Below are 16,588 nucleotides of genomic sequence, written 5' to 3' on the forward strand. Positions count from 1 at the left end.
TGCGGATCTAAAGAGAAATTAAAGAAAAAAACCTGAGACATCCAGATCCAGACAAGAGAGGATCAGGAACGCCCTTGGAACAATAACGAAGATCCAAAGCCGTAGATAAGAGACGATATGATTCGAGAAGTTTGGAAATTACAAAGGCGGATCTATCAGACTTACAAGGATTGGTTGAATGATTTTTCCAACTTGAGATTGTAGATTTAGTCAATATTCAAATCAACAAAATCACTCCAGCACTACCACTGCCGAAGGGAAGTATAGGTTTCAATGATCTTTCACAGGATCATCCAATGAGAGAAAGTACAAATTTCCACACCAATACAACACCAATGTTTGTGGGAACCAGACTTAGAGAAAATTCAGGGAGAAATCCAAGGAAAGAGCCTAAATATACACCTTGGGCAAGGACAATGCTCCAGCCCTTGCATCCATACGGCATCATACTCCACTTGGATGTTATTGACTTCTGAAACATCAAAAAGTTGATAGATAAATGGGTTGCCGAGAAGCCATCATGACCACCATCTAGAAAGAACGAGGGGATGACGAACGCAATGACGTTATCCAGAAAAGACAAAGTGATGACGAACGTAGTGATATCATCAAAAACAAGTTTGAAGTCCACAAACGGTTATAAATAAGGAAGCAATGAAGCAAATAGGGAAAGTCAGAGATTTTCTCCAACTCTTCAAAGCATAATAGCTTAAGCTTTCAAGTTTTTGTAGTTTCTAATTCTCAGTTTTATGGTGTTTCCCCGACAAGCCAAAGCCTCTTTCGTATGAGAGGCTAAACAATTGTCTCCTACAATGGAGAAAATAATATATATATGTAATATTTCATATATTTCTTCAATAAAAGTTAGGTTACTACCCAAATGTTGTCCAAAATTCTATCAGACTTCTATATTGGAGTGTCTTCTATGCCCTAAGGTAGGAAATGAAACAGGATTGTGCTATTTGTTACTGAAGGAATCAAGTGCCTGCGAACCACCTGCTGCGATAGTGTGGTTGAAAGAAGTCTGTAAAATCGAGAATTTAGAAAACCCGAGAACAATGCGGTCAAAAAGTTTATGAATTTATGAAGACTTAATTTTATTTTCAAAAACATGTTGGTTCAAACTAAGAGCATGTAAATGGATTACAAGAGCGTTATTACCAAAAGGGCACAATGGTCATAATTTGGTCAGAGGGCATAAATCGCGCACAATTTGAAAGATGCAGGGCAAAAATGGCTCACCTATAATTACAGTCCTTATTTAGGATTGAGAAACTCTAGACTTCTACGTTGTTCAAATTTCTCGTCTCCATTCGATGACTTCTTTGAATTCCAATCATCCTCAATTCTGAGCTAATGTATGTATCCGTATCGATATATCCCATACCATACATGCTGAGATTAATGAAATAGGATGATTTAACTCAATCTTGACTTCGATAACTAATGATAAACCTTTTGTAATTAATATAAGAACCATTCTTTATGGCTTACGACCTCTGCAATGTTATGAGACAGTAATCGCTGTGAAGAAAGTAACAAATTAGGAAAATATAATTAGGGTTTTCATGAGGTTGACGAATCTGAATATGGATTTTGGTCGGCAGATAATCGCATGTTACAAGCCCTCTTAGATTGATAAGTTCACTTGGCCAATTCTCACCACTTACAATAAATCTATGAGACAGGAAGTACAATACGCATGTAACATTATCCATCAATTTAATTGAGTACTTCTAAATTCAAATTATTTTAATTTCTTAACTTTAATTTTAAACTACATTTTGTTCAATATTTTTTAATTTTAGAATGTTTTGTTTATTCTTCCCTTTCCCTCTACTAAATCCCAATTTAAGATACTGCAAATTCAACAAATTTTGATCTTTCTGTAGAGGCAAACAGAAAAAGAAAAAAAATCCGCATTTATGGACTAGTATAATCCCCTTGAAAAGTAGTTTGGTTTAATGCGGTTGGCGTGCGCATTAGACTCGACAGCGAGTGCCGGCAGGGTCGGCTAGCATGAGACATATGCAAGAGTGAACAGGCTCTAGCAGACTGTTAACAAGTGTTGGTGTCATGACAGCTAATGGACAACACATGGTACGTAGTTGGCAGTTGAGGAATAGTTAGGTGACGGTGCACGACAGACTGCATAGTAGATGGACGTGCAGGCCTTGGTAGTTGGTAGTCAGTGTTGGCTTATTGTGGGCATAGCGATTGGTGTCTCACCGACGTGCTGGACATGTGGGAAGTCAACAGGCGAATGCACAAGTATGTGTTGGCATGGGCAATCGGGCGCCTATTTGTGGCCTATGATGCATAGACATGGATACAGCGATACGAACACGACAAGACACGGACATGGCAACACGAAAAATTTAAAAGAAAAAATAGGACACGACACGATACGGACACAGCGACACAAACAATTTAAAAAAAAAAAATAAGACATGACACGGCACTAACACGTCTATAAATAATATATTTTTTATAACATATATACTTAACTTCTCATAGAATCAATATATGCAATATCAAAATATCAAAATAAGCATAATATAAGGATGTCTTACTTTTAAGTTCCTAACCATAATATATTATTTCAAAATACATATATAATTAGTTAAATCATCCAAATTTCTAGTCATCCAAAGGATAGCTTACGAATGCTTTCAAGGAAAATTAGTTTCACTCAAGTCGAACCATCCTAAACTATTCAGATCAAACCGCTACAGTAGCCACGAAATCAGAGTTTTGACGGAGAAAGTGAGAAAGAAGAGAAAGAAAAAAGATAGAGAGAGAGAAGAAGATAAGTCAACTGATTGAAGAGTAAAAAGAAACTTATTCAGGCTTTGCTCAAATTTTTTTAAAATCATAAAATAACCCTTAATGTGTCCTAAAACGTGTCAGACACGTCCTTGGGCATGTCTGAAGCCGTATCTGTTTTTTCTTAATTTTTTTATTTTCGAAACATACTGAAGCGGTGTCCAAAGCATGTTCGAGCTATGTTTATGTCCGACACATATTCAACACTGCATTCGGTAACTTTTCGAAGTGTCAGTGCATTCTAATGTACGGCAACTATACACATGGGCAATGCACTTGTGTGGCATATCTCGACGGGCTAACAAACAATGTGCAGAGAACAACTAGTACATGTAAATAGATAGGGGGAGAGAGAAAGGGAGAGAGAAAAAAGGGCGGAGCTAGAGGGGGAGGGTGGGCGATGGGGGGTGAGGGAGGAAGAGGAGGGGTGGCGATCAAGATTGGGAATGATAAATATTAATATATATATTTATACGTAAAATAATATTTTATTTTTGAAAATTATAAAAAATCATAGGGGTAGCGTGTGAATTACACCATCTTTATACGGATATTTTGCATATACCCCATGTCTTCCGCTTGCATTTTCCCCGGAAGAACTATTCCTGATTGCATCTCGAAAGCAACATAATTATAAAATGCGTACTGCAATATACAGGTGACCAATAACAAAATGCAATAGAAACAATTTCAGTTGAGGTTGACAAAATTGTTGGCCCAAAACCTTAATATAAAAATTCTAATTTCCATATGCTGAGAAAATGACATAAATACAAGGAAAAGGCAGATGAAACCTAACTTGAATAAATTATCCCCACATGAGTATTTAAACTGCAGACAAGAACAAAACAGGAATCCAACGGCCCCAAACTATTGAAAATGACATCAACTTTCACAATCTTCTTACCCTGTACAAGAAGACATCACCTATCCACCCAACAAATAATATAATCCCCATAAATCTAGTCCAAGCTAACTAATCCAACCATTTTTTTTTCTTTTTCTTTCAAAAAAGTTGAAAATAAGATTAGAATACTTAAAGGAGTAGTGCAACAGATTCCCCCACTCTACAACACAGAAATCACTATCAATATTATCAACAAATTCCCTTCAAGCAACACTAATGATGCTATCCCCACCACTCTCATTGAAGCTAGCAGGCATTGCTTGGAAAGTCGACGTGTGCCGTGCAGGTGGTGATTGCTGATTGGATGGTGGTGGTGGTGGTGGTTCCTGACTGGATGGAGGTAGCGGAGGAGGTGATTGTGACGATATCGACAAGTTAAGTGATAAAGATGGAGGTTGAAGGCTTGTGGTCTTGTTTAGGTTCAAATTGGCCATTTTGGAAGATGGAGGGACTGGTAAGATAGGGATTGGCCTGATGGGCCTGGGTGAATTGTTGAGCTGATTGACTTGTCCAAGTGTTCGATTTTCTACGTGATTTTCACTTGTGATTGGAACCACTAGAGGTGTGATAGCCACAGGATAAGTTGACATGGGAAATTTCTCCAGATTTTTGCTGAGGTTCTGTTGTTGTGCTATTGGAGGCTGTGGTGAGTTTTCTTGATGCATTTGGTCTTCGATTGCAGAACCCACAACCTGTTATTAACGAGAGAATGACAGAAAGTCAAGAAAACGAAAAACAAAAGAAGCACCAAAGAAACAAACTACTAACAATAAAGTTTGCTAGTCACCATAAATTACTAGCTTTATGTTGTGGACTACTAACTTTTTTATCGTTGTCACGTGCAATGAATCTAAACTTCAATGACCTATGACTCAACAAATAAAGTTAAGGTATCTGATAATCTTAATATTAAGCCCAAGATGCAATGCAATTATTCATGTAAAACAAAATGAACATAAATCCAAAATAGCCCATTAAGTCTGTTCATAATCCCTGAGAGCAACTAATCCTGTATGGAATGAACTCATAATCATGGAATCAACTTGATGTTTAAGAGACTTAAATTCTGTTTTGCAAGCAAAACAATGGACAGAGCAAATAGTACTCCACATATAGTAATTTATGAATGAGATTACCGCATCAGTTGTAATGTCAAAAAGACTGGATCTCCGGCGCCGCCTGTTGTGGTTGTTCCGGCGGAGGAAGTACTTCTGAGCATGGCTTGCAACTTGAGTAGGTGTTCTTGTTTTCACATAGTTTCTTGAAATTCCTCTCCAGTCTCCTTTCCCCACTTTTTGCAGCCCCAACAAGAACAGCCGGTGCTCCTCCTCACTCCATGGCACCCCTAATATTATAATATGAGTAACGAATTCCCAATTCACAAGTCAATATCCACAAAATTGATCTCATGAACTTCAGTAACACAAAATCGCAGGGGACAAAAAAAATAAAAATTGGTCAAAGTATGGTGTTTCTTCAGTCCAAATTTTCGTCCAACATGCAAAAATTAGTTCAGTTCGATCACTCCAATTTATTTCACTGCGTGTTCGAGAGTAATACCTCTCTTCCGCTCACGGCTCCTGCCGGAGGGATGGACGACGTCGTCGGAGGCATAGCCGGAGGCGACATCATTGTTCGAGTCTTGGGGTTGCTGATCATACTGAGCCAAATTATTCATACTAGCACTCTTCCTAAACGATCCCTCCATCATAACTCTCACCCCAAACAGCATGAATCCCTTACCACCACTGACCTCCGAGGACGTCCCCGAGCTCCGGCCATCGTCCATGGCAGAGTAATCCGAGCATTTGCCACCCTGCACCGCCGCCATCTCCGTGAAGGAACAGGAGCCTGATCCGCCTCCGTCTCCGCCACAAATGGAGGCTGCTCAGCCCGTATACAAAGGGGAGAGAATTGAGAGAAGATAATGGAATTCCTCTTGAAGATGGGGAGTGAGGAGACGTTATAAGCTGTTTTGGTTTACGTAGCACTGAGGGTTTTGTTTGTTTATTGTCCAATAAGATTTTCCTGAATTGCCACCAATTTTGAGCGAGCAGGGAAATATTCTGGTGCTTCGGTGGAGCACCGTGTTCTCATCACCATCTCTTGTGTTGGGAATCAATCCCATCCACAAAGTCTTTCTTGCCCCTCCACAATTTATCAACAATTTCTTTTATTAAAATAAATTATTTTCAGTCGCATGTGTGTCAGATGCAATATTTAAATTAAAATATATCCATTTAAAATTATATGAACAGCCATTTTTGCTTTAGGAGAAGCACTAATTATACGAAGGGTAAAAGTAAAAAATCAATAAATATTCTGAAAGTATTTTGGATATGATTAAAGAGCTGAAAAGATTTTATAGAAAGATACTATTTGAACTTTTTTTTAAAAAATTTTTTTTTTAAGATTTTAAATATTTTCTTTTTGATATCTTATAAATTTTTAAAGAAAAAAGAATATCAAACAGTGTTATAGAATTTATAAATTCCTAAATATCTTATAAAATATTTTGAAAAACTTATAAGCTCAGCCAAACAATCTTTGATTTTCATCTCTATATGACGATTTTATGTATTTTTATTTAGAAATTAATTGTTTATAACATAAGATTATATATTATTTTAATTAATACATTATTATATTTATTAATAATTCTAATATTATAAAACTCCAATTATTTAAAAAAAATAAAATATATATTGCCACTTATGTGTTAGTTGTTTTCACACCTTAAGAGCATCTCATCCCTCCACAAAAGTTCTTGACACTAATTTAGTGAAGAAAGAATCATTGATGCTAATTATCCAATCATTCTTCTTTGATGGGCTAAGTACCCAATAATCCAATGACATTTGGCCCAGTCATCGCCCAAGAATGTGGTGCAAAGCACAGGATTATCTCCCAAATGATTTGACATGTAATCCAATCTTAAATTAGCAATGATTGTAATGCCACGTGTAATATTTTAATAAATAATGAAAATATATTCTATTATTGAATATTAGATACGATCGCACGCAATATCTACATGAATAATTTTTAATAATATGTTTATTTTATTGAGGCCAATAGTGTCTTTTTTATATTAAAATTTATCATTATCTTACAATTTTACATACAAAACTTGTTTGATAATTCTTTTAATGCATTAATTATGAATACATATCTTATTCAAATTAAATTAAAAAATAATGCTTTATACATTATTTATTATATTAATAACGATGTTATATATACTTACAAAATAAATATTAATATGTTATTTCAATTTTTATTGATAATAAACTTAAATAAAGAGGGAGTAAATTTAATTTTTGAGTAGACGTAATTACATGGAATTAATTTTTTTTAAAGGAACTTGATTTAATAGTTAATTTTACCATAAGTTGGACAATTTTAAATATATTCTTATAAAACTTATAAGTCATTACACAATTTTTATATAAATAAAAGTTCCTAAATTATTTTTAAGATTTTAATAATTATTTTCAATTTCATTCTTTTAAAAAAAATTAATAATTTATTTTTAAAATAAAATGTAATTCCTTATAAACTTCATAAATATTTTTTAAAAATATGCCAACTTATAAAATGCATAAAGTATTTTATATGATAGCGACATATATAAAAAACATAGTAAGTTCATTGGACTTTTGCAAAAATCTCAATACAATATTTTCTTTAAAAGTGAGAGGAGGGGGAGTGGGGGGGGAAACGGCATATTCTCCAGAAATGTGGAGAGTGGCTTTTTGTCTGGATTGCTTTGTATAATGACCATTGGTGGTGGGTGGGATTTGTGAGGACAAGGGGCAATCCTACCCCACTCATCTCCTCTCCTCTCTTCTTTCCAATCTCCTTACTCATATTTCTTTTCACATCATTTGATGGTGGAGGGAGTGATGTGATTTTTGGATCACTTCATTGTCAAGTTTACCTCTTTTTATTATCCCAATCATACTTTAATTTTGATTTTTTGTTTTTACAATAGTTGTTCCGATTATACAGTGTAGATAAACTAATTATATTTGAAATGAAACGAGAACGAAAGAACTAAAATTCTTTGCATGTTTGGCTGGTATTATCGTATTATTCTATATAATAAGTCAATTATTATATTATTTTTAATATAATAATGTAATTATTGATCGACAGTGATAGTATGATTGAGAAAAATTTATCAGAATGCACGATGATTGCAATTTTATTTGAGTCTTTTGAATTTGTTTTTAAGAGAACATAATGTAAGGGTACTAATGTACCATGTTTTTGCACCTACATCTAGATTCTTAAATTAAATAATTGTTTGACCTAACCAAGATTCAAGTACTAAATATTAGCCCACCTATAATTCATGACATTCGCCCTATGGTGTTTTTTTGGAGTTGTTTTTTATTTTTGCTTTGCGAAACGCGCAGCAAACATGGTTGTACATGTTCTTGTTAGTTCTGATTTGTCCACTTTAGAGGGTATTGAACCTCCTCACCGTTTGTTGAACACTTTGAGGATGGATGTCCCAACTTGATTTAGTTATATATATTTGATGGTTTTAAAAAAAAAATATTAGCACACCTAATCATGCCTCTAGTTCAATGGGATTGGGGAAATCTCAACTCATTTCTCACCTAACCATCTTCTTGGGGGTGGGGGGAAGAAAAGTTGTGGTAATAGGTTTAATTTTGTTTGTTGATGCGAAAACTGTATTGATAGATAATTTATAAATACTACTATAAGTGAATTATGGTAACAGTATAGATCCTACGATATGATGATATGATCAAAGTCGAAACCATCTGATTTTTTTGTAATAAAAGAAAGATCATGTTGAAATAACCATGTATTATTAAATAGGGTAAATTACAACGATCTCCCTTAAAGTTTGGTATAATTATGAATACTTCCTCCTTGTTCAAAAATTTACCAATACCCCATTGATTTTAACAGTTATCTAATAATTAGCCCAATATGTTAGGCGTTCATCCATTTCTTCCGATGAATGGACCAAAATGTCCTTGTGGATTAAAAATTATAATTTTTTTATTTTTTTATGGACTAAGTGGATAATTTTTTTATAATTTATAAAAAGTTTTCATCCCATTTGATTTTTTATATAAGTTTTTAATTTAAAAAATACACTAAGGACAAAGTTGACAATTTTATACCTCCGTTCAAATATTACATAATTTCATCAAATATCAGGGGAATATTTGTAATTTTTCAAATAACAAAAAAGTATTCCTAACTATGCCAAACTTCATAAAAGATCGTTGAGATTGTGATATGATAATGTCAATTATTACTAATATTACTCAAATATATTCAAATAATAAAATTAAAGTCCAAACCAAAAGCTTTTCAAAAAAAGTTCACACACAAACACATCCAATATATGAAACTTGTAAGAACCTCAATTGCGTGTAGGATTAGACATAAACGTGTTTTCATCGGAATAGTGGTCCTTAAAAGCCATTAACATCAAACTCTTTTATAGTGAGAACGACTTCAACTTTTACTAATATTACTTGGGGTGGGCTGTGTGCAGCTTAGAAGAACCACACACTCACTATCTCTCCACACAATCCTGCATTTATATGTCCAAACACCAACCACAAATACTTACCATTTCTTGTCTCAAAATTGTGACACATTCATAAATTAGTTGTTATATGTTGATTTTCATATACCTACTTGTTGTCGTTCATTTTGCTGACAAGTTGTTGGTTCAGTAGAAAGTGCCTTGAATTTTAAGATGAGTAGGGTTTGAAATTTTAGAGTCTTGTACTTGTTGAGAGGGGTTTAATTCTTTCGTTCTTATTCTGATCGAATATTAGTTACATCCTAGATGTGGGATGAGAGCATCTATGATGAAAAAAATATATGTTACGTGCTATCATACTCTTGATCTCACTTGTATACATGTGTTGCCAATGTTTCAATTTCTACACTTTTTAATAAATAGATTGATGGGATGCAAGTCTGGTAGAAAAATTGCTGAAAAATTATGAACGATAAATAAATTTATTTTGATCAGATTAAATCGTAACAAATGTCTGGTTAAAATGTGCGATGCACAACAAACTCGTTACACGTGGATGATAGTTGATGGTGTTCAATCATCATCCAATCGTGTCTAATCAACTGAATAAGTATGTCCTTTGGTTGAAATGATATGTTTATTGGATGAAACCGTTTGGTGAAATAATCGTACATTTAAGTGAAACTGTATGTATTTTTGGTTAAACGATACGTCCATTCGGAAAAGTCTATAACCTTTCAAATACATCTTTTCTGATTAAACACATCCATTGGATAATGCCTTTCCAACTTCTATAAATAGATCCCCCTATTCACTTCATTTTTAATGCATTCTGTAGCATTCTTAGACAATAAGAACATTTTGTAGAAATAGTTTTATTAAGAGAGTTCCGAAACATTTTTTGGTTCGTTGTTCTCAAAGTCTGTACTGTAACTATTTTGAAATTATAAGTCGTTGTACCTTGGGAGACCAATTATCATTTCCGTTAGTACCAGAGCGGCGCAATAATTGTTTTAAAGATAAAGAGTCTAACTCTTACCTCAATTTTATAATGCACAACTCCCACATATCTCTCATTTTCTCCACAGCAAAAATCTCATAAAAAATATTTCTTTTCGATATATTAAAAAATAGAAAAACGTGGATAAAAGTAGAAGGGATAGATAAATATAAAGATTAATCTTTCAACAAGATGAACTCATAAGTTCCAACTCCAATCATAATTGTGTACCTTTATATACTATACACGTAACAAAAAACTAATCATAGTAGATTTCATCAGTGATTTATCTTGATGGATCAATTGAGATCGCATCACTCAAAAATGTTCAAGAAATTTATCTTTGATGTTTTTGAATTGTCCAATATTTGTTTTTGGGATAATTATATTTACACTCCCTCATCTATTGTTATTTTATATGAATTATCCATATCTTTTAAAAAATTATATAAATCACCCCTAGCATCCTTTTAAAATTTCAAAATGCTTCTGTTGACTTGGTCAAACTTTAATTTAGTTTTGTAATAATAAAAATGCCATCAAGGGTGTTGTGTAATTACCAAAAGGTAAAAGGATGTAAAAATAATATTTATGGGAATAAATAATATGATCCCATATATTTTTTTATTATTTATATTAATTTTTAATTTAAATTTATATTATTTTATTAACTTTTTTTATTGAATCTGCATATACATTTACACCTCTTAATAATTGTAATATTAAATTATTTAATTAATATATTAATAAAAATTTAGTTACTAGCTCATAAATTCAAATTAAAAAATTATCACACTTGTATAAATTATTTTAAATTGTTAAAATTAAAATTTTTATTTTTTATTTTTGTTTTTAACTAAATTTTATTAAAATTAATAAATTAGCATATATGTATATATGTTTATATAATGCAAATATATACATATGTATATATGGACACATGTACATCATACATGTATATATTTTATATTTATACATACATATTTTGATGGTCAACAATGGCGAACGAAGGTGAAGGTTAGGCGCAAGTGGGGCGAGGTCATTGGCCTCAATGGGGAGGTTGGAACAAGGGCACAGGCAAGACTTGAGGACGGGTATGGCGATAGGATTTGAAAAAATGAATAATTTAAAAAAAATAATTTAATAATTTAAAATGTTTTTTAACAAATAAATTATTTATTTTACTAATTCTAATATAATTATATAAACTACATAAATTATTTTGAATTATAATTTATTAGTTTTAATAAAATTTAATTATAAATAAAAGTAAAGGATAAATAATTTTTTAATTTTAAAAATTTAAAATATAAGCTAGTAATTAATTTTTATTAATATATTAATTAAATAATTTAACATTTCAATTATTAAGAGGTGTAAATTTATATATAAATTCAATAAAAAATAGTCAATAAAATAATTTAAATTAAAAATTAGTATAAATAATAAAAATATACTATATAGGGTCATCCCCATAAATATTACTTTGACACCCTTTCTACCTTTTGGTAATTACAAAACACCCCTGAGGGTGTTACTGTTATTGAAAAATTAGATTAAAGTTTGACTAAGTTAGCAGGGCCATTTAGGAGTTTTAAAAACTGTCATGGGTGGTTTTTATAATTTTTTAAAAGATAGGAGTGGTTTGTGTAAAATAGTAATAGATAAGGGAATGTAAATATAATTTATTTTTTTTAAGCAATGAACTATTATTAATTGAAAACTTTATTACCATCATTTTTGTTGAATATCAATATCTAATAAAAATAATTATAACAATCACACCCTAATTAATAATATCATATAAATAAAATTAATTTAAACAACATCTACTATTACAGTCAGAATTATCCTTCCTTATTCTCTATTATTAGATATAACTTTATTCCTTCCATAAAAATTAAGGTGATATTTGCCACCACTTAGCCTCGTCAATTTCCATTTCCATTATTGTTAATCAATAATTGAAGCATTTTTCTTGCCATAATCATTTTTTTTTTTTGCAATGCAATGCGCGATTCATTATATTATTTAATACATGAATAATTCAAATCAATAAATATATTTAAGTAAAATAAAAAACAACAAACTATTACAAAAATAAATATACACTCATATTCGTGGAACTCAAATTTACAACCTTTTTACTGTGATGCATCAACTTTATTAATCAAGTAATGCCTGATTGGTGCTATAAGGGGTAGGGTCTTAGGACCAATTTGTGTTTAGCAAAGAAAAGTAGGGGACCAAAATAGAATATATGGAATTTTGAGAGGCCAAAAAAGTATTGTCTCTGTTTGGATTTCGTTGTAGTTGCAACGTTTACTGCAGTACACTAACCGATTCTCAATGGAAGCGGGAACTCTCCTCCGTTCAGCTGTTCCGTTAAGCCCAACCCGGCGACGTTTTGTTTCCCGCCCGAACTCAGTTAGGGCTTCTCTCAGTCCGCGGGTACACCATGCGACAATTCAATTGTTCCCTCTTCTTACTTCAGTTCACTAGCATTTGCTGAAAATTGACTGGAATTCTGTTGATAATTGAAGGGAGGGTATCAAGGGCCGAGACCAAAGAGGGAATGGGTGGCGGATTGGGTATCGAAAAACGACGACTTTGTCCGGAGCTTGCCCATATACGTCGGTGGCGCTTCTCTCTTTGCAGTGCTCTTTAACCGAACAGTTTCAGGAATTGCCCCTGTTGCTGATGCCAGTAGGTAAATGCAATAATCTTGTTATGTTGATGAATTTCCTTTCGGTAGAGTAAAAAGTAGTGCAAGGAGATTGTAAAGTTGATAATTTTAGTGGATAATGGATGCTTGAGATGTACTATAATGAATTGTTAGGTTTCAAGGGGTGAGGTTCTCTGTTGAATATGAAAATTATGAATGGGTTCTTTAAGATCGCAAGAAATTCTGTCCTGAGAATGATTTTAATAGTTGTATTCGATTTTCTCTAGTGTCATAAACGATAATTCTGGAACCTGTACTACTGCAGTATGACTGAGATGGAAGGAAATGCTCTTTAGGAAAGGTTTGAAATAGATATTGTGGGAGCATTGCAGGTTTTCTCTTTTATTTGTTTTGGGGCATGACAACTTAGTTAAATTGATTAGTGAACCGTTTGGGCATCTTTTTTCAAGAAAATCATCTGCTCTAACTGATGTTAACAGATGAGCATTGCAGGTCCAACAGAATTGGGGAATATATGGACATGTTTATTGACAAGCTTAGTACCAAGTACACCAAAAAACAAGCATTTAACATGAAATGAGGATCAGAAGAATACAGAGAAAGGGTTGGTGGGTTGGCGGGATATCTTGAATGTGAAACCTTTGTGATAAAAAAATCGAAACTGATTTCGAAAACTAAGAAGCATAACCTCCCCCATCCTCCCTGCAATTATGCAGTATTTCGCTGCTAGACTGTATATTCTTTTAAAGGTATGGATGTGTATTCTAATTGGTGATTACTAATATAAGGAACCACCATAGCTTGATACCAACATTTGATATCATAGTTTCTGGTTTATCATAAATGTTTTATACAATAACTGCTGGCCCCTTTTACTTTATCTCGCAGTTCACAGTCTAGAGCGGATCTACTGACACTTGGTTTGGCTGTGACGAATATTTTGAATGGTCTTGTGTGGCTCTCAATTCGGCCAAAATCTATTTCTGTGGTGAAGAAACTACATCTGTTTTTTACTTTATTCACTCCCCCCTGAGCTGGTTGTTTACATTTAGTTTTGCAGTTGCAGAAAACATTTTTGTTCTTGATTCTTAAATTTCAGGTAAATCCCAATGGGGTAGAATGCCAAAGAATATATCATGACCTTCCTGATCCTGTCATTTCTGAGTTAATCTGGTATTGATCTTTCATTATTTCTGCCACTTCTTTGCAGAAATTAATTTTCGAATTCGCATTTCTGTACTTACTACTTCATACAATTATTGTATGAGTTCTCCTCTTCATTGTTTTCAGACAAAGTCTTCCACTCTTTTCAGTGTAAAAGAATTTGAGACAAGAACTAAAATGAGCAAAAGAGAGGATAGTTAGAGCAGACAATAAAATCTAGATCCCAGGAAAAGATGGTTTAGAGAGGATATCCTGGGAATGCTTCAAGCATTTAGCTTGCATACTTCAGAAGATCATGATTTTTAAAAGATCAACTTATTTGTAGTGTTTTCCTTGAAATAAATTCTCCACCGTAGTCTCGCATATGCGTGAAAACATTGTATATCAGCACTGATGTATACTGATTTATGAAATGCTCTTATTGACATTCAATTAATTGTAAGGTAAGGTATCTTTTATGATACAAAACTATTAGCATTTTTAATTTGCCATCTAGTGAAACTATAGTATGTTCACACTTGATTTGGAAACAATTATTAGAGATCGAAACCTGCATATTACCTGTATACAATAATAAATATTTATTCTCACAATGCAGTAAAATGGGAGTCTGGCCATGAGCATTAACTCAAAAGTTCAAAATATGATATCACTTTACTATATGATAAATTAAAATTATTATGATGCTTCTTTATCTCAGGGCATGGGAGTCTCTATCAGATGTTACATGCTGCAGGTCTCTTGTTGTCATTTATGATGGCATCTGTATTTTGCAAATAGGGTTTGCTGATATATCCAACTCAAATGGAAGTGAACCCATGGTTGTAGATACTGACAAATTGATGAAAGGATCTCTGTATAATGGTGTTCTGAAGTCTGGATCACGTGAGAACTTATCATAGTTGTATTTGGTACAACAAGCCACAATGTTATTCAGGCCATACTTGGTGAGTTAATTTTGAAGAAACAAACATTTTCATCTGTGTTTCAGAAAGTTACTTGGCCAACTTGGCACTGTATCCTGGGAAATCCGAGCTTCCATTTCTTCCTTCAAATACACAGGTATTTATTTTTGTTACTATCTTAGTTAGAAACTAGAAAGTATCTTTATTATGTATTCAGTGTATGTCTATCAGTTTTTCTGAAGTAATTTCTAGGCAAAAATTATTTCTTTAGGCAGTTATCTTGCAACCCCTTGGGGATAAAGGAATTGCAATTGTTGGTGGTGACACGATTAGGGGATTCACTTCTTCTGACCAGGTATCTTTTTCTGTTTGTGATGCTTGTTCTCAGTAAAATTCTACTTTTTTTCTAATTTTTAAGCCTGTTCCTCCCTGTCTGCATGAATCTGGTTTCCATGATTTCTGATGCTTCTGTTTAAGTACTAGTTTAAATCTATAGGTTTTCTGAATTCAATTGCTTGTACAAACATTAGTGTTTATTTTCTTTACATGCATATTTTTTGCCTACTGTATTTTACAGTCTTTAGTTGAGGAAATAGTTAAGTGCTGCAATTTTCATCTGAATCATGAGTAGTATAAATATTGTTTGCCATCATCAAAGTTATATCTCATAGTTTTGAAATTGGTTTTACGATTCTGTATATTTAGGTATGGATCACATTAATTGGGGAGAAATTAGATGCTACACTTGCAAAAGTTGTTTACAGAATGCCATTGACAGTGCAAGAAGGAATTTGAATGATCAGTTACAATCACACTTATCAGTTTATGATACCTGAAGATCACATTCGAAGGTACATCTTCACATTATTTAATTTCTTAATACAGTGCACTGTTTCATTTAAGTATCCCTTCTTAAATAATTCCATTATTACCTTTTCTGCTCTATATTTTGAACTTTGAATGTGTTACCTTATACCTACTTGCTGAAACAGTTGTATTTGCTGTATGTAAAAAAAAAATTCTAAAAGGTCATGTTTAAGCTGCAAAATATCATAATAAGGAATGATAACAGGAATAGTCAAGACTCAGCACCGTTTATGTTTCCAGTGTAGACGATGACCAGGTGGAGAAAAGATGGCTTTCTTGTGTTCTGGAATTTTGTTGAAACATCAAGAACCTTAATGATTCTCTGGATAATCTTTTGATTTTCTCACTTCAGAATTCTTGTAAAGCAATTTGACTGGATGCAACGAGTCTGTCATCTCATGTCTCTGCATCCCGCAAATACAAGGCTCCAATTGACCAGTTAGCACCAACGGGTCGAGACCAGCAAATGTGGTGTTCGAAGAGCAAGATTAATGGAAGTTAAAGCTATATTTTCCAATGTTGAATAGAAATTACAGGGCAAGTTATATTGTGGTAGATGCTATTAGTTACACCTCAAACACATAAGGTACATAATTCGTCTTTCGGGAGTTTTGTTCCGTAACTTCTGTTGGAGTTATTGCATTCTCTCTCTCTCTCTCTCTCTCTCTCTCTCTCTCTCTCTCTCTCTCTCTCT

The 16,588-nt window shown here is 33.0% G+C and overlaps 2 protein-coding genes across 7 annotated transcripts; one reads left to right on the forward strand and one right to left on the reverse strand.

Annotated features, from left to right (window-relative positions):
• LOC105168182 (transcription factor MYB1R1) lies at positions 3,552–5,717 on the reverse strand. Its single transcript, XM_011088139.2, has 3 exons — positions 5,294–5,717; positions 4,870–5,078; positions 3,552–4,425 (listed from the first exon to the last, which is right to left on the reverse strand). Exons 1-3 carry the CDS (start codon positions 5,562–5,564, stop codon positions 3,937–3,939), a joined length of 969 nt encoding a protein of 322 aa, XP_011086441.1. The 5' UTR covers positions 5,565–5,717; the 3' UTR covers positions 3,552–3,936.
• LOC105168183 (protein COFACTOR ASSEMBLY OF COMPLEX C SUBUNIT B CCB4, chloroplastic) lies at positions 12,495–16,551 on the forward strand. Of its 6 annotated transcripts, none has more exons than XM_020695830.1 (9): positions 12,495–12,723; positions 12,816–12,982; positions 13,847–13,946; positions 14,058–14,131; positions 14,823–15,007; positions 15,114–15,184; positions 15,303–15,382; positions 15,806–15,878; positions 16,247–16,551. In XM_020695830.1, the coding sequence occupies exons 1-8, from the start codon at positions 12,622–12,624 to the stop codon at positions 15,861–15,863; spliced, it is 837 nt and encodes a 278-aa protein (XP_020551489.1). In that variant the 5' UTR covers positions 12,495–12,621; the 3' UTR covers positions 15,864–15,878; positions 16,247–16,551. The 6 variants fall into 6 exon arrangements, with proteins under 6 accessions (XP_020551489.1, XP_020551493.1, XP_020551491.1 ...); XM_020695832.1 differs by having other exon boundaries at positions 12,496–12,723; positions 15,733–15,878; XM_020695831.1 differs by having other exon boundaries at positions 12,497–12,723; positions 15,299–15,382.

The sequence above is a fragment of the Sesamum indicum genome, linkage group LG8 (assembly GCF_000512975.1).
Source record: "Sesamum indicum cultivar Zhongzhi No. 13 linkage group LG8, S_indicum_v1.0, whole genome shotgun sequence".
Lineage (NCBI taxonomy): Eukaryota > Viridiplantae > Streptophyta > Magnoliopsida > Lamiales > Pedaliaceae > Sesamum > Sesamum indicum.

Coding starts and splice junctions, on each gene's coding strand:
- LOC105168182 (XM_011088139.2), bottom strand. CDS start 5,564: ATGGCGGCGGTGCAGGGTGGCAAATGCTCGGATTACTCTGCCATGGAC. Junction 5,079..5,293: donor GAGCCGTGAGCGGAAGAGAG/GTATTACTCTCG, acceptor TTATAATATTAG/GGGTGCCATGGAGTGAGGAG. Junction 4,426..4,869: donor TTGACATTACAACTGATGCG/GTAATCTCATTC, acceptor CGTTAATAACAG/GTTGTGGGTTCTGCAATCGA.
- LOC105168183 (XM_011088140.2), top strand. CDS start 12,622: ATGGAAGCGGGAACTCTCCTCCGTTCAGCTGTTCCGTTAAGCCCAACC. Junction 12,983..13,846: donor CCTGTTGCTGATGCCAGTAG/GTAAATGCAATA, acceptor TTTATCTCGCAG/TTCACAGTCTAGAGCGGATC. Junction 14,132..14,822: donor GTCATTTCTGAGTTAATCTG/GTATTGATCTTT, acceptor TCTTTATCTCAG/GGCATGGGAGTCTCTATCAG.